General features: G+C 37.1%; 1 protein-coding gene across 7 annotated transcripts in view; it reads left to right on the forward strand.

Moving 5' to 3' along the window:
* Positions 1-18,738, forward strand: part of Shal (potassium voltage-gated channel protein Shal) — a 93,123-nt gene that overhangs the window by 48,939 nt on the left and 25,446 nt on the right. For 4 of the 7 annotated variants that reach the window (XR_011545918.1, XR_011545919.1, XM_070658465.1 and 1 more), the window contains exon 4: positions 3,866-4,018. The exons of 1 other annotated variant lie outside the window; for it this stretch is intronic. Coding sequence is in view for 4 of the 6 variants with exons in the window: in XM_070658465.1 (XP_070514566.1) it covers positions 3,866-4,018 (153 nt within the window). In the remaining 2 variants the exon portion in view is untranslated. Of the gene's footprint in view, positions 1-3,865; positions 4,019-14,194; positions 14,246-17,881; positions 18,080-18,738 lie in introns of those variants that run through there. 2 more of the 7 variants (XM_070658462.1, XM_070658464.1) reach the window with 2 other exon arrangements.

An 18,738-nucleotide genomic window follows, 5' to 3' on the forward strand; every position in this document is an offset into this window, starting at 1 on the left:
TCGTTGAGAGTTACGTGTCGGTCTGCCCTTTCGCGAGGCAAGGAATTGCACGAGTGTGTCAAAATGCCACTATGATCGTAAAGTCGCGAAGTACGGCAGGGCCACCGTTGCCCGCGCTGAGTTATTTATGAGGCAACGCTACGATTACTGATTTACGAACGGTGATCATAGGTTAGGTCACCTCGCGTCGGGAGTGCATATGTGCTCTCACCGAACTTTCAGTCCGTCTTAGAATATTGAATTCATTATTACTGACGCCAAGAAAAAAAGAAAAAAAAAATAGAAGAAAAATTGTCAAGAGCCGCCCGCAATTTATTTATTTCTTATCGCGACGTGTAAAATTTTTGAAATAAATTCGCCGTTCCGCGTATCGTCATTTATACTCCGAGCACATCTATAAAGTCTGCTGCTGACTTACTTTCCGGCTTGAATTAATAAGCAATAAATTTTGTTTAAATAATATTTATCTTTTGGGTGGGACGCACAGCAAATGTGGAAACTTTTCGGCATGGTTATTTGTAAAATAATGCGTTCGAATATCTTACATTTAAATTGATCGCGAGAAATTCTACATAATGAACTTTATGCGTGTCTCCGAACGAGAATTTGTACGACGTTTTATTTCTGACGTTATAATTTTATGGCGACAATGACAAATGACGATTCTTAAGATCAGCTTATGTAAACTGACTCGATTATTAATGAATGCTGAAAGTAAAACGACACGCGGGAGGAAATTCAGGTGGGCACGCCGCTTAAAAATCTGGACCTCAAGATTCATATTTCACGGTAATTGTTCGTCCAGCACTATCAGGGATCGGGTGAAAAATTTCGAAAAATTGATCGGCCCATCGCGCTTGCACGTCCGGCTCATCCATCTTTCCGCGATACCGTCATTAACGGCTGCTCCCTTTAGCGCGATATCCACGCGAACAATGGGATAGGTACGTAGAGGTGTACTGGAAGTTCTCTCTTGCGAAAATAAGGGGAGAGCGTCTTTTATTAGACAAATATCTTGTCCCCGCGAAAACTCCTCGTTTTATCCTATACCCGGTTACCCCTCCGAGGACATGGCGAGGACACGATAAGGACGAGTCTTATCTGGCCTTTGCTAAACCAGCTGGCATGATCTACACCGTTAGAATATGGGCTAATTTTGAGTTGACTTACTCTCAGGCTGCATTAAACAAAAGTTAACAGTATCTATTTAAATCTTTGAACCTCTCTGACTTGAAAAAGTCGTACAGAAAGAATTCCTTTCGCATACATTTACATACGTCAGTTAACGTAATATAATTTTACGTATATTTATTTGTTGAATTGAAATTAAATTACTTTACTTTAGTTAAAGTGGATTTCTTGAAATTAATCGTGATAGCGAGCTTTATCGTCGGATCACGTGTAGAATTTTGTTTTTCTTTTATTCGTCTAATTTCCTTGGTGTATTGTAGTTTTAAAAGAATGTTTAAGTAGCAAAGTAGAATAAGTTTCAGTGTGAAATTGTTTAAGTAAGTTTTGCGGCGCACGGTTTATTATCGCAAACGATAATCCTACGTGTTCCTGTTGTATAAATCACGCGACTCTTGTGCCGGGATTAGAATACGCCGGCTCAAGCGATGAGGGCTTTACGAGGACAAATCGCGTCTCTCTAGAAGGTCTACGCGTTGAAATACGGACAGTCTCTCGCGAATAATCCTGTAGTTTTCCAAGATCGAGTTCGCTCGAATGCGAGCCATCTGTAGCTTTAAAAGCCGTACACGACTCCTTCGGGAATTCTTCGAAAAGCTGACAAAGCCGTTCTACAGCACGATATCTTTTTGCACAACTATGATTCCAATACTTTATGTCAACATAATAAGCCAGTAAAAGTTATTTGTATTTCTCTCCTTTTTTTTTTAATTTTTTTTTAAATATTTTTTCCCTTTTTTTTTCGTGCAGTTAAAACTTTTTACATAACACGTATGTATTATATTATACCGGCGCAGTACACATTTCGACATGTAATAATAAAACTTTCGTCTACCATTACTTTTTTACATAAATATTTTTACGTATAAAATTTGTAATTGAATTTTTTGGTTGGCAAAACGATCTTTTAATCGCGCACGTGTATCAGCGTGAATCAATTAATTATGTAAAATGGCAAGGGAACAGTTATCGCGATCGCGATCGTCATCTATTGCATGTTAAAAGCTTTTACCAGTTTATGCGGACTTCGCCGAGTTGTTCGGACGTGTTTATCGTAAAAGAGATCGAGGCGCTGCTCCATTCTATACAAGCAATATCCTTTCGTACGGCGCCCAAAGAACGCGACGTTCACTCGAGCGACATCGAGATCACTCGATAACCTCTCGTTTTCTGAGCATCGTCCCCGCAGGATTTTCTCAAGACATTCCGTTTCTTACGCGGAATTTAAAGTCACGCGTACCTACATTAACGAACGCATTTTTACGCATCTTTGTTTTCTTTTAAACTATTCTAATAATTTAACAATTTTTATTATTTTTTACACGACACGAAAGAATTAATTTAATAAAGTAAAAAACAAAATGACAGATAATCGAATTGAAAACTTGTATAGAGGAAATTTACTTACATGATAACCCGAGCAGAAGTGATCAGAATATTAGCCGTAGCAATTAATGCCGTCTCAAATTAATGTGAAATACATACGACGTAATTCGAGCGGAAGTTTCGTAGAACCACGGACGAAATGAAATAGTTCAACACAGAAACAGCGGAGAAAGGACGCGCTGGTTGCTTTCTCGTCTCGGCTTAATTCGGGTTAACCAGCAACTTCGTACATAGATTACGCAATACATGGCAGATCTGAACTTGGGTCAGCAACGCGCCGAGAAATACAGCTTTCGCTAGGTTTCTCTCTCGGCGCAAAAGCGACATTGTACGCAAAATGGATTAATTAATTAGCTAACTGTGGCGCGACATTATTATCCGTTTAGAATTAAAATTTAATGAAAAATACGTCAAAGGCGTTTACATAAAAAGAAAAGAAGAACATTTATATTACGTCATTAAGAAAATACGAAATGTAATCAAGCCGAAAGCTTGATAATATGCTTGCTAACGTAGTATAGTATTTCACACGCAATTAGATGATTGATTAATTTGCTTTTAGAATAAGGAATATTTAAAGTAAAAAAATATATATATATATATATAAAATAATATTTTAGCAGTTGGTTAAAATTGTTTAATGATAATGGAGTAATGATAGTTTCTAATTTTTTTCTTTTAGCATGCCAAATTCTTTAGCAGTATCATTTATTCACATTTTATCTCGCATAGCTCAAATCAAGCTGCCCAGTAATGCGACATGTTCTAATTAATGTGTCTAACTTGAGAATTGGTGTTATCTTTAACCTCGCAACTCCATGCCTTTTTTTTTTGTAAGATAGATGAAGCCAAAAGGATCCTGCGCGTCGTAGTTTTTCTTATTACGTTTCTCGTATCTAATCCAATTATTCTTCCCGTTCCTCAGTGTTATTCTGCCCATTGTCAGTTTCACGTGGAACTTTTTCTTAATAATTTTTTTTTCCTTTCTTTCAATTTATATACATCTTTGTAATGTTTTTCTGATATTTTTGTCAGTTGAATTTTCTTAGTCCATCGAATATCTATTTTGTTCCTTAGCTTTAGCTCGACAATCAACTATTTTATTATTCTTTACAGTTTATTTCTCTCGTTCGTTATCTGTGCCTTTTCACAGATGAACGAATGTCTTCGTTATTATTACGCACGAATAAATTCGCGGCATGGGGGTCGGTTATGTCGCAGCTAAAAATTTAGTCAACGCTCGGGAACCGTTTTCGCGCCTAAAAGCCCTTGTCTGTTATTGTTTTTCCAGGACCGCGAATTTGTGGAGATGGAGGTGCCGTACAACGGTGCTCCGAAGAGGCCGGGATCGCCATCACCCCTGACCTCCCCCGCACACAGCACTGCCTCCCGGGGCGGCCTGCTGCAGTCCTGCTGCGGACGCTGCTACCCCCAACGTTACCAGGTACGCGGTCGACGTATACTCGCCTCGATTACTTCTATAAACGAGACCGCGCCCTCGTCCTCTTCCCATTCTCACCAATCGCAGCCCGGTCGGTCGCAATATCAGCCAGCTCCGGTCGATCCGACGACCGTGCCGAATGTCGTGTTCAACGTGCCGGGCGATGCTGACCGGCAGCATCGCCAGGGCGCGAGCTCGTCCAGCCCGTACAACGAGACTAGGGTGTGAGCCGGGGTAAGGACTGACGACGCGATCTTGATTGTCCGGCGAGAGATTCGATCATTGAAATCGATTCCCGGGGACGAGACTCATCGCAGCGCGACCCGGTTACCCTTATTGAATTCCGGACTGCCGACTGGGATTCTTGCTCTTCGAAGACGCCGGCTATCCTTGTCGAGTTCTCAGCTAATGATAGCAATCCGGCAAATTTCTCGATGGACTTAAGGAGGTAACAACGAGGCCGCGAACGAGATAATTCGTACGTCGCTCGTATTCTAGCTTCGTTGAAATTAATTGGTTCGAGTGTGACGAAAGTATTATTCCTAAGCTCTTCAGGCCGGCAAGACGGATCGATCTTCTCGCGTGAGAGAGAATTGAATCGGTACGAGAACGCAGGAGTCGCGCGAGCCTGGCTTGTACCGGTTGTAATCACGTCGCGAGTTGGGAATGTTAATTGAATGAACGTCTTTTCGAGGAGTGCTTAACTCGGATACGACACTTTTAATCGTTTCTACTAATGGAAATCAGCTGTTTCCAACTGAACGAATAGCTTAACGGCCGCAGTCGGTTATTTCTTCTTATTCTCGATTCCTCAGGGTCGCTCTAGTCAAAATTTACGATTAACTAGGGCCTCTGGCGACAAAGACTAACTGCAATGCGTATCGCGAACGGAGGACAAGACAGAGCGCCGCATATACTCTGTCTTTCTTTGCAGGGCACCGTATCTACTCTATCTTCGTTTCTGTTGTCATTGGTACAACGTGCAGTTACTCTTCCGACGAGAATGTTAATTGTCCTTTCGGTACCATTTGTTCTTCAGCGCGGTTAACTTTCCTGAAGATTAAATCGTAGATCTAAAGAGATTAATGAAATCGATGGAGATATTCACTCAGTTAAGATCGAATCTTCTGGTTAAAGCCAAGAGTTGGTTAAAGACAAGAATGCGTTGAGTCAACTTACTCGTAGACTACGATAGCTTCGCTAATTGATGAAAAGATAGTTTGCGTCTCTTGTGTTATATTTTATTTTTAATTAAACATCAATAATATATAACGTTTTTTTTATATCTTTCTAAAGCAATGCAGAATACATAAGTTTATGCAATTTATTGCAAATATTTTTTTATTTTACATTTAACTTTTGTGATATATTTTATATAATATTAATAGAAAAACATTTTTTTTTTTTAAGTTTAATGGAGAAGTTGAAGTTAGATTGGATACGATCGGGAAATTTAATCCGTCTTATTTGTTCTCAATAGTTCATCGCGAACTAAATTCGAGAAAGTTAAGTCAAAGTTATTTTAGAGATAAGTTTTGATTGTCAAAGAAGATTCATAGGTTTAATCTGTGGTGTCTATCTCTATCCAGCACTGCCGTTGAAGATACGAATTCTCAACTACCCTTAAGCTGGCGTTAAGATTATGCGCTACTCGTGTGATTTGTAATAATTCGTTTGAAAGTTCGTCATTTGAAGTGGATCGTCCAAATTGTTCGCAATTTATAAAGGTGTGTACGCATTTAACGAACGAACAACGAACGCGGACATTCACGAACAAATCAATCACCATGAAAATAACGCATCAACACACGTCGTCGACGAATATTCGCGGTCGCTGTGTTCGTTCGGTGTTCGTTCGCTAACAATAAGTGTATACACACCTTAAGAATCGGCACGGATTTACGTTTTGCGAAAGATTCGTGTTCTTTTATCTAATAAAAAAAAAAAGAAAAAGAAAGAAAATTACTCCACCGACGTGTACGAGAAATCGCAAATGCGAATTTGACGAATTTATTTTTCGCACTATTCACACATGACTCGCGGAGCCGTAAATCGCGCACAGCTTGGCTTCAGCTTTAGGAGTTAGGCGATAATCTCGATTCTAATCTCCGTGAGGGTGAGGCGATTAATAGGATCGCCGACGTTTCGCTCGCTTGGTTTCCAGAGATTTATCGTTGAAAATGTCCAGATCGGCTGACCAATGAGGTGTCCAACATGCGAGCATTCCGTTCCGCTACGTTACTATTGATTAATCTCTAGGAATCCTCAGGTACGCGTTGATCGAAGGATTTTATCGCACATATTAATCACGACACACTTAGTATTACGTCGTTGATTACTAAGTACTCTCGCAGAAGGTCTAAAAAGACATTATCTCGTAGTGATTGCTATATCTTTATTAAATTCTAAATCAATGTTATAGTTGTAAAGATAGAGTAATGACAAGTGCACTCCCTTTTTTCCGTTAATTCACACTGTAATCTACGAATAATCTTGATTCATAGGATGCCTTTGCCTTGCACTGACGTAGAACTTAAGAACGAGTTGCTCTTTTTCTCTCGATCATATCGCAATCAATGGCATGCAACCTGTATTTTATAATTCCAACGAAAGGGCTTTACATTTGTCTATTATTTTTAATTTTGTTTTCATTAAATTTTTACTAAAATTTATAGTTAATCGTAATAATTATAACTATTGTTGCATAGTAATTTTATAAATTGCTTATAAATTTTACCTTTAATCAAATCGAAGCAATAATAATAACAATTTTTATTCTACTGCATTTAACTCTTAATTGCCTTTTTTTTAATTACTTATTATATGTTTGTCATTTTATGCGCGATATTGTATATTTGTTGTTTGACGATTATAGTGAAATATAATTAACAATTATTATATTTATATAATAAAATCGTAAGTAAATCAAAAAATGTTTGAGAGAGGAGGGAAAATTATAAAGGTTGCACGTCATTGTGCTTAGATCTGTAGGAGATTCAGATCCGATAGAAACCCGTCTTCCAGCAAAACTATCGACCTCCATCTGTCGCGGGAGCGTGTCTCTCCACAAGCCCCGTGTCCCATGTCTTCCATTTTTAGATTAACTTGACGTATATTGCCGCATCGAGTCCCTGCCCCGAGCTCGCGCCCGTCCCGCTCTCGTCTGATAATCGCCCGTACTAATAACCCGTAACTCGGTCTATATAATCCTTCGTTCCATTAAAATCCACCGAACACCGCCAATCGCAAGTACCCCGCGCCGAAAGTTCAACCGCAAAACCCGATCCGCCGTGGCCGATTCACGAACGAGCAGTCAATCGATACGCTGAGACAAATCTAGCCCGTATTTTATTATTCATAAAAATCATATTTGCTATTTTCGCGAACACGCTAGTGTAACGTATTTTGGTTTGATCGAAATGCAAGGCTAAATGCCGATATCCTATAAATCAGTTATATATAATTATTGATTAAGACGTATATAAGATGGAATCGCATGCAAAATAATCCCCGGAGTCTTCGAAATCATAATTGAGAAGAATGACATACAGAAATTTTACGGGAGTTTCGATAATTTTTTAGAAAATTTGCATACTACTATCTAAATTGACTTGAACATTGGAAATAATATATTATCCATTCGTGTTAAGATAAATTGTGATAAATTTATGGCAATAATTAATAAGATAATTGCAATTTTAATCGTTTCCTCGAACGTGGACGATTTACATTTAAAACTTAAGATAAGAATTTCATATACAGCCTCGCATTTCGATCTAGAATCTACGTGACACTAGTGATCGTTATCAGAGCTGGAAGTCGTGAATTGATGGTATGCCACGTGCAATATCTTAGCAATGACGTAACCATCGCCAAGATAAATAAGCTTTGCTTTCGAGAGCGGCGAAAAATCGTCGCGAAGACCTATGAAACTATTCTTTATTAACGTGACGATATTCGTCGCGAATAAAGGACTCAAGTTTCAAGATTAAGATCCCCCAGAGATGGTAAAAGGTTGATCGATAGGTGTGAGACTTTTTTCTGCCCTAAATTAGCTTTAAGACGAACGAACTCTTCCCTTTGTTGGTAGGCTTGACGGTAACGAAGAAACGTTCGAATTAATTGTCGACCGATAGCGATAATGGAACCGGTAACAATGTAGGAGCTCGCACGGTGCGAGAGATGTACATATATATACATACGTACAATATTCATTAATGCAAGTCGTTTCATTGTCTCGCCGAAAACTGGCTTGCGTTAAAGATCGAACAAAAAAGTTTCAACTTCGACGTTCCGCTTTGGTGCGATTTTAATTTCACTCGCAATTTTAAATCTTCTCTTGCAGGGGAAATAACAATTAGCAAGCTTGAAGTTACAACGTCTCTCGGTTACAATAATAACTTTTTATCTCGCTTATGATTATTGTTTTATTTCAGAGTGTAAATGAAAAAAATTTTTCATAGTAACAATTTTGACGGTAATATCATTTTAATTTTTTTTAATGCGAATTTTTCAACGATTAATCGAAACGAAAGTAACGCGGAAACGTAATTAAAAGAGACTCTTTTTTTTTAGTTTATTCTTTCTTCAGGTTGACTGTACGGAGTGTTATCGTTTTCGTTTGTAAAATTTAATTTTGATATTATCGGCTAATTGAACCACATAGGTATCCATTGACTTTGAATAGATTTCGATCAAATAGATCGTTTCCCAATTTAGGTGACGCACGCCAGTTTGATGTATAATAGTTTTTCCATTGTGATCGGTTCAGGTGAAATACGGTCGCGCGCTATTCATTTATTTATTTTTCTTTTTTACGGGAGAGATTCGTGTCGACGTCATTCATTCGTCATACAATCGATTCTACGTGGCGATTAAGGGTTGATCGCGAACCAACGTGTGATTGTCAGAAAATAATAAAATGAGACGTAACATGATTTTTCGAATATATAAGTTTTCATTTCAATTTGTCCCGTATTTGTGGGTTTGTCGTTATGTCAGCATTTTTATCTAAAGAGAATTCTTTTCTCTGAGCCTTGCACTTCGCTAGTTTAAAAGATTTACGTTTTTTGATACTTAGAAAATTTTATATTACAATTGTGACTTATACGAGAAGATCGTTGCGTCGGTAATATTCATACGAAGTTTTCGATCGACCCTTGTTACAATTTAGTTATAAAAAATACTTGCCACATTCCAGAAACGGTCTGCTACTTTCGATAATGTGATGAAATTTTTTTTTCCCACGTAACGCGGCCTAAGCGTGACATGATGAAATCAAATTAACAGAATCAAGGAAATAAAGAAACTGAGATTTTTTAATAAACTCCTTCATTCCTTACATGACTCTTTTAAGCAAATATAGATATCGCATTCTTTACGTAAGAACTGCCAATAAAGTTAGAATGAACATGAAAGTGTACGCAGTATTTAAAAACATTCATTACAGATTTTTTTTTTTTAATATAATGTAAGAAACAAAATAACATTTTTGTTTTTTGCTCATTTATAATTAAAATATACGTAAAATAAGAGATTGAATGTGATATTTATACTTGCATAAGTTCTTCTTGTACAAGATAAAACTTTTAGCAAACAGAAATACTTTTATTCGCAATTTATAACAAAAAAAAAAAAAATTATTACGTATTGAGCGTTATTTAAAAATATCAAAGATAACGATATTTAATATTAAAGGATATTAATTAATATTCAACGATTGATAGGTGTAATGTTCTATTATATATTTTTTTTTTTTTATAAATTTCCTAAATGCAATAAACGGTTATTAAATATTATTAATATTATATCATATAATATAATGAAGATATAATATGTTAAAAAGTTAATTGAGATGGGAAAGGGATCGGGGAATCGATAGTGCTAATTTCAACAGGCAATTATTAATGTGAAAAAAATGGTGGAAAATGCTAGTCGGGCAACGAGCCAAAAATAAACGTTTTACAAGAAAATCACTGTTCGTATACGCGGGTTTGCATGAGTTTTTACAAGTCGCTGTATATAACCGCGTATGGTCATCCTTGCACAATTATCGACTTCAAGTTGATACAACAGCCCTGACCTTAGAGTCGTGCCACGTGATGTGTAGCGTGTAGGATAGAGAAAGTAGATTCGATCGTCTCTTTATATTTTTTTTTCTTTTTTTTTTAAGAGATATTCATTGCAATTATCAAAATATGGGAGAAAGTTAGTTTCATAATTATAAGAATATAGTTTCTTTTGAATGATCGATGTTTTGATCGAATAAATCTGCATTGTTTTACGACTCGAAATTAACGAGCAAAGTAATAAATTAGTACGTGAATTAAAAATTAAAAATACGTATGTAATAAAAGTTTTGTATTTAATATCCGTTAAAATTGAAATTTAATACGATCAACGTGAGAAATTAATTTTTAATTACACGTTTTTCGAAGTTTACACTCCTTCTGCCATGCGGCGGTTTATTTGTCGTCCTCTCTTCAAGACTGTCTTGTCAAGGTTAAGCAGGGAGGGATTAATTTTTAGCTGGGAGATTGTAGCATCGACTTAGGAAATGAGATGCAGGCTAATGCGTGTATTTTGCACAAAGGTATCATTCTCCTGCGGTCATGCCTTTATTATAGAAATATATTTATAGCCTCGAATGCGTCACGCGATGTGCGCGACGTATATAATTAGAAATTGAATTTATATGCAAGAGTGACAAAGTATGCAAGAGCCACGCAATGTTTGAAGAAACGACTCTTAATTAATTGATAATAAAAACATCGACGTTACATGATATACACGCGCAGTTATATACATATATATATTTTTTTTTTTACTATTTTTAATTTTTTTTTTTTTTTTTGATTAACAATATGCCACGCGCTTGCATACGTTATTCTCGACGATCTCAATTTTCACTGGTACGAAACGGCAGAAGCCGAATCGAGCAATTCAAACGTTGGCGAGCAACACATTTTGAACGTTCAACGGATTAGTCCGCTCTCGATACCTCGGCAAGATTAATACGACCGCGATTATTTATACAGTCCGCAATCGCAGGTTGCATACAAGTCGCGTGCGGCTTGCATATCTGTACGCGGCATGCAGTTTGTACACGTTGAATGGCAAGTGGCATACCCACGTTGCAAAACGATGATCGATCGGTTGGTACAACCCGCACGTGACCACCTATACAGTGGGGATACATTGCGAATGCACGTCGTGTCAGAAATGCACGTGTACACTAGTCTGATCGACAAATTAATTTTAATCGCGGTAATGTCAGCGATAAAACAATTCAATATCGCGGCGACTGGTTTTGATGTCAAGGAAATTGCCCCGCAAGTGATAGCGTTGACAAACGGAGAACAGTTCAATTAATTATTGTTGCGTTCTGCTTCAGAACGCGAACGTGCGACATTAATCTTTTACATTTCTTTTTCCCTTCCGTTTGTTTTTTATTGAATATTTCGCGATTGTACACGCGCGAGTATACATACTCGTGTGAGAGATATAGGGAGCTTACTTTTCCAATTTTGTTTCGTTTAATTTGAAAAGATAAAAAGTTTGTGAGAAATTTTTTTAGGATTTGTGTGTCTTAATTGTTATACAGTCGTGGGAGCTACGTCGAAGAACGCCTGCAGTAAATTAAATCAGCGGGAAAGACCGAAATTAGATTTACTGGTCAAAGATTTCCTTCGCTTCTTCCAGTGGTAGATATTAATTAAATAGCAGGATGTTCGCCGCTCCGTCGAGCACCGTCAATTTAATCACTCGTGAAAAGTCCGGGAGATTCTGGGGGTAGTTTCCGGTCATGCAAGCGCGCGGCACGTGAATAATTCATCCGTTAGAATCGGCCGAATGGTATCCGTTTTCTTCCGTTCGAAGTGTCCGCGTTTCAATTAGGGTGAAGCGCTTCAATCAACCACCCCTTGCTTACGAAAACTCTTGTTAATCTTCTGTACACATTTGAGGGTGGAAAAAAAGAAGCGAGCCGAGGGAAAAGGCATTATAAGGAATACACAAAGAAAACGACCTTACTAATTCGCGAACTCATTAAGCTTCGTTTTACTTGAGCCTTTCTTTGATACCTGTCTCTCCATTTTTTCCAGCTCCTTTTTATATTCTAATTAATGTTAATTCTTAAAACTAATTTATTGCGCTTATTACAAATAAAACTCTTTTATTAAATATTCTAACTTGCAGTTTATCAAGTTAAAAATTAAAATTTATTATTTTACGTGACGTTATTGTTCATTACGGGTCAGATTTAATAGAATATATTTAAAAAAAATTATCGCTTTTTAAATAATTAATACAATGTGCATTCTCAAAAATTTATATAAATATGTCAACTTTGCATTGTAAAATGATATCAATTTGTGTCAATGATAAAACAATATTGGGTACTCCCTACGCGTTTCCAGGCATAAACTTTTGCTATTCTCGTTTACTTAGAAACTGTCGATTAATCAAGGTAGACAGCAATCAGGTTGATAATTAACCACATCCGAGTCTATTAACGGTAACAATAAGCAGCCGCATTATGTCTTGGCCGTCCGCTATGAGCAATATTCCGCTGCGCGACGTAAAATATCGATTCCGTAATTCCAACCTGTGCCATTTACATTGAGCTTTACGTGATTACGGGCAGTAACAAATCGTTAGCAACAAAATGTATTCCGCGTTACTTCAATTTGGCTGTGACTCTTTAATCTATACTTAATTATTATCACAGCCGATCGTTGGAAAGTATGAAAAATATTATTGCCTAAAATCCATGACGAGCTTTAATTGATTTTGATAACTCGCAACAACAAAATTTTTAACGCCGTCTTTTAAAAGACTTTCTTCCTTTTCCTATCGTCTTTTAACTGTCCTATTTTTACGCTTTTATCGTTCTTTCCTGAAATTTTCGAGACGTATCTCGCGATCCCGTGGCTATTACTATAGCTTTCAATTATCTTCTTTTAAAAACAGTGTTGCTTATTTGTTCGAATTGGCAACGGCACTGCTAACGGTTGTAATGCACGGACGTTGGAAAAATTCATAGCACATACTAAAGTTAAGTACACGTCATCCGTACAAGGTACAATGCGCGATGGCTTTAAACATAAGCCGTCTTATTATGCATCTAGTACTTAAGGGAAGACGTGATGTAAAAAGTTCGAGTTACGTATTCTACATCTATTATGAATGTTGTTGTTTAAAATGCTCGAAGCGCTATGATGAATTTAAACCCGGCCATTCATATGATTATGCATAATGAAGGAGTGTAAGATTCGAAAGACAGCAGTCGTGTCTTTACACAAGTACTTTAAAACGCAAATTGCTATGAAACGCTGTGTATAAGCATATAAAAAATTACGTGTAAATTTGTAAATTATCGAATTATATAAAATATTGATGTGCTCGCTCGCGATTTTAATTCAAAAGAGATGCTTGAAATATAATTTTTTTTTTTTGTTTCTTTTTAAATTATTTTTTAAATTATAATTGTGCAACTTTAGGATTTAAAGACGTAGAAAACTGTGTGTGATTAATCTTTCTTTTTTTTATATATAGATCTAGATAGATATGTATGTAGATATAATTCAGACTCTCTATAGAAAACAAAGTCGTTTATAATAAAAGGCTAAACTTCTTAAGATTTGAATGCAAAACTTTTATATAGTTCGAATAAGGGGGATTTCACCCGAGGCGAACTCAGGTCTTCATGAAAATTTCTTGTGTTCGTGGACATGGGAATTCAATTAAATTCCTCTCACGAAAGTTCGTCGCGAACAAATACATCGCCATTTCTCCGGACCGAAAAGTGAAGAACTTTGAGGGAAAAAGTCGGCAAAAAGTTGACACGGCAGATTTGCCGGTCTTCAACGTCAATTTTATCGTGACGTTGTAATATCGGTAATGGTGTCGTCATCGTGCGTAACGGATTTTCGACCTCCCCCTTAATCCACGCAATTAATCATGATCACCGCGGGCGACTATCGCTTTTTATAAAGACATTCGGAAGTTAATAGATCGTATCACGAGGTCCGCGCATTAATATTTATAATTTTACACTTCCGTTTCGCTCAAAAAGTCATCAGGACTCGCGCGGACGTTGGCGATGACGTCGCGTCGGATTAACCGGCGCATTATGCACGCTATAATGTAACACGAGTTGCTTTTATGAATAATGCATAGCCGAAGGAACAGCGGGAGCCTGTAGTGGAGCACCCACTTCAGATCAGCCAGGCAAGACAAAATTGAATCTTAAGTGTACGTTCTAAAAAGCTCCGTCAATCCACTACTCGTCGTCGACCCAGTAACGAGCACCACCTTTTTTATCTTCGTCCCTGGCAGACTCTATTACTATTAATTGTAACGAAAGAGCCTATATCACACTCGATCGAGTATTTTTAATTTAACCCCGCGCCTTCGTGATTTACTAATTAACAGATTGCATCGAGTTTTGTATTTAAACATAGCGTTTCTGTCTTTATTAAATTAATATATGTACGTACGTACGTACGTACGTAATGTAATAACATAGCTTGAACATATTGATATTAAAAAAAAAAAAAAAAAAAAAAAAATGAAACAAGTATTCTGCCAATTGACACCAAAATCGAAAAGAATTAATATTGAAGCTTTTTAAATGAAATATATTTGTAACTAGAAATTAAAGAAATTTAAAGTAAAGAAAATTGAGATTAATTAATAATTTTATAAGTTACATTGATGAAATTTAAATTTAATTTATTTATTACAATTTATTTCCTTGTTATTGGCACATTCCGTGCAGAGTAATTTTCCAGCAGTTTAGAATGCCCCATCGGCGTTACATATGGAAACACATGGAACGTGGTAATAAGTTATATGTATGGCTCGTTTTAATGATTTTTATTGTTCTGATTGGCATCTGTCATGAGATTAATTAAAGTGCTATCCTATTATTCCGACTGCGTCAAAATTACTGTTCACATGACAGGCAACGTTAAATGTTCAGTCTGTTTGGTTGAAAATACTCGCTCGAGCGTGCCGAATTTCTTCCTCAACGTACCAATTACATGTCACTTAATTTATATGCAACACATGTAAGCGCGTAATGTATGATTACGAACCGAATTTACTCACGTTGTCGTGCGAGCAGTCGGTAGCCTGTACATATTGTACCAAATCTCTCTGGCCGTGTAATTGCATGTTTAATCGCAGATTTGTTATTACTTCGCATAAACGTTAAAATTCGTGTTTGTGTGCGCGTTAGATTTTGCTCCATTTCTATTTAAAGTATTTCTAACCACAAGTTTATTAGACATGTATACCAGATACAATACGCCGATTATACAGATCGTCGCAGCGTATTAATTTTATTTTTAGACTTTTACTTTTCTATTATGTTTTTTTTTATTTTTTAAATATTTTTTTTAATTTAATTATTTATACATTATACAATTTTTATACGTATGGATTTTTCTCCGCGATATGTTACACTGTAATTTATGACTTAGACGGCTACTTTATCATCCCTACAGTCTCGCGATTTATTTCTTTGTAAAAATCGACTATTTTCTAGCTCGGCTCACACGGATTTTGCGACGTTCTGAATAATCGCTTTGTATATATAACTAAGACTTGTGCTCATGTATATACTTTGCTCTATATCAACCGCTCTTTCTGGCCCGAAATCTTATCCCGTCACAGTGAGCAAGATTAATTACGTATTATTCGTTATTCCGTCGAGCCGCGTCGATTACAGCCGGCTGGATGATTAATCGATGTGGAAATCGAGCCCTTCTCTCTTCGTTAATAACTTGCAAAGATTCTTCGTCGCGTCTATTCGAGTTACGATTTCGCCGTCAATTCGCATTGATTAATTGGCGTCCAACAGGTACGATGATTGGCTGTAAACGCTACGGGAGCGTCGTGTTACGATCTCGATCGTTACGGAAAACTCGCGTGACGGAAACTTATCAACGGGCTCGATCGTCTTATCGCAACGTGTTGAAATTTACTAAAAAAAAAAAAAAAAGAAAAAGAAAAAAAAAATGAATCAAGACTTTTTCACATTGACGCTAGTGACGTTAGAATAAATATCCACCGAAACTGTATCTTCGATTACTTACAAACGCAGTGGCTTACTTTCTAACGTATTTTCCGTAATGTAAATTTATTTCTTTATGTGTGTAACGTTAATGCTACCAGTTGTTACGTTTGAAAGAAATTTAATAATTTTCTAACACTGAGAACTCCCTCCCAAAATGTGACGCTGTTCCAAAATAATTGCAAACGCGCAATCGTGTTTGTTTCCTCCAAACGCGGTTAGTCGCGCGTTCGGTAAAAAACTGATGAAATTATAAGTATAGGTATACATTTAAAATATCATTTGTGTCTTTTGTATTACGAACATGCCGATACGTTTATGAAGTGTCATGTAAAAAGTTTCTCCCTGTTGTAAGGTAAGAACTGTTAATGTACAGACCATCTCTTTTTTATTCCCGACTTTCGTTCCTTTTACCGTTGATTTCGTTGATTATTGACTATTTTCTACTTTAGCCGTTGATAGCGAGGTGTATCGTTCGAGACATGCACTTTTTAAATTTTCAGAGCACTTTATATCGATGTGTGCATTTAATATACGTGTTGTTATTATTATTAATTAATCGTTTCTAACAATTTTTCTAAGTGCGATCCGGAATATTTGGAATGAAGTCCAAATTCCCTGAATATCGTGGAAACACGCAAATGTATGGGTCTTGTTCTCTCATGCTGGAACACTCGTGCCGTTATTACGACGGCAATTTGACAGAAAATAATTGCGCCGAAAATCCCATTGTCCGCAAGGGCTCATTAGTTTTCCGCTTCGCCGATCGCGCGCGGAAAACCCGCGATTCGCTCGGATGCGAAATCGTCGCTATCGCATCTTCGCGCATACGCTCCGGCTCGCGTTCGGATTGTTTGATTCGTTCGAGGGGGGAGTGTGACGCATCGACGTTTGTGAGTTAATTCGTTTTCGCCGGTGATGCGCACGATATGCGCGTCACTTCGTCAATTTCCCGGCTTTCTCGGAGTTATTGGATCAGTCAAAACGCCATAAAGCTCATCGGTTTTTACGGTCGGCGGTGCGATATATATTCCTACGAAAATTGCTGAAATCGGATTTTATTACGCTCGTCGAAAGGTTGAGTAAGGAAAACCGAAGGTCGTGAAATATTTAAGTACGGCTGGCGTACATGAGAAGGGAGTATAAAAAAGAAATTACATTTTTCATCACTTATTAAAATAAGTATCAGTCCAGTACTATAAAATGCGCCTAACATTAACATTTATACAAAGTAATGCAATAAGAATAGAAATTGTTAAGAAATTGCAATGAATATGGGAAAAAAAGTTATTTCGAAGAAATCATCATTTATTTTAATTTTAATATGAAATTGTATTACGAGCACGAGAGGGTTTTTTATCTTGAATAATAAATAAGCTTTCAATGATATACTTGCAATTTAATATTTTCGACTAATTAAGGAATTTATATCGAAATGCATTTCACCAGCTAGGAAGTGGGAATTGAATAGAATTAGAATAAGTTGGAAGACATCACGCGTGACGTTGATATCATGAATTAATTTAACGTGTGCATTAAAAGTCTCTGATTGTTTTCTGTTTAAATAACAGTTATTCGTATGAAAGGCTAACGAGCAACAATTGAAAAGCATAGTAGAACATGGCACGGTAGATCTCTATTAAAGCTTCATTTCCACGTCCATCCACACACACACATACATCGATCGCGAGAGTAGATGGAAGTTTCGGAGGAGTCCGTAGAAAGCATTAGCGTAGGCGTACCTAGCGTGCAACAATGTAGTGTGTGCTTGTGGTTGTGGATTTCAGCAGGCGTACAGTCAGTACATCCCGGCTACAAGGGCCCAAGTGTCCGGTGCCCAGGGTGGGCAGACGGGGGTCGCCATGGATGGCACTTACCTCGTCGAGGCCTCGTTTTGAAAAGTCCCCTCGCGCACTGTAAACGACATTAAAAACCGAACCGGACCGAACAGAGAAAAAAAAATAAATAAAAATATATAAAAAAAATATAAAAAGTAGCGAATACTAAAGTAATAAGTGAAAACACGACACCGCCGTGTCACACGACGCATGAGCAATTCAATAATTGAGAAGTACATTATAGAGAATGCATGCGTCATATGTGTAACGTGCTAGAAACCCGGAGCTTTGCGAACGAGAGCTGAAACACGCTCGTCTATCGACGTAAAGCAGATGCAGTTTAGAGTAACCAAAGTGAAGGTAAAAGATTTATATATGCATATAAATACAATTTTCTCTCCGACAGAGAGATGGGAGAGAGAACGAGAAAGAAAGAAAGAGGCGGAGTAATATTGTATGTGTGATCGGGCGAGGAATTTAATACGAAGGAGATAAACAGTATAAGAGAGATTACATATATACATATATATATATTATATAAATATATAGAGCAAAAATAATACGTATATCTGTATCTCTCTCGACTCGCCGATCGTTCGCGATCTAAGAAAATTATCGAAAAAAAAAAAAAAAAAAACCACAAATAACACAAGCAAAGACACACACAGTCGCGCGAAATCCACAAAGTCAATCAATCAAATTCTTCTATTTCATCATTTCCGTGCCATCACCGACCCCCTACAACGTCGACAACGATGACGACGACGACGACAACACGATGACGATCATGACGCTGCTGTTTGGAC

Source organism: Cardiocondyla obscurior, linkage group LG06 (genome assembly GCF_019399895.1).
Source record: "Cardiocondyla obscurior isolate alpha-2009 linkage group LG06, Cobs3.1, whole genome shotgun sequence".
In the NCBI taxonomy this organism is placed as follows: domain Eukaryota; kingdom Metazoa; phylum Arthropoda; class Insecta; order Hymenoptera; family Formicidae; genus Cardiocondyla; species Cardiocondyla obscurior.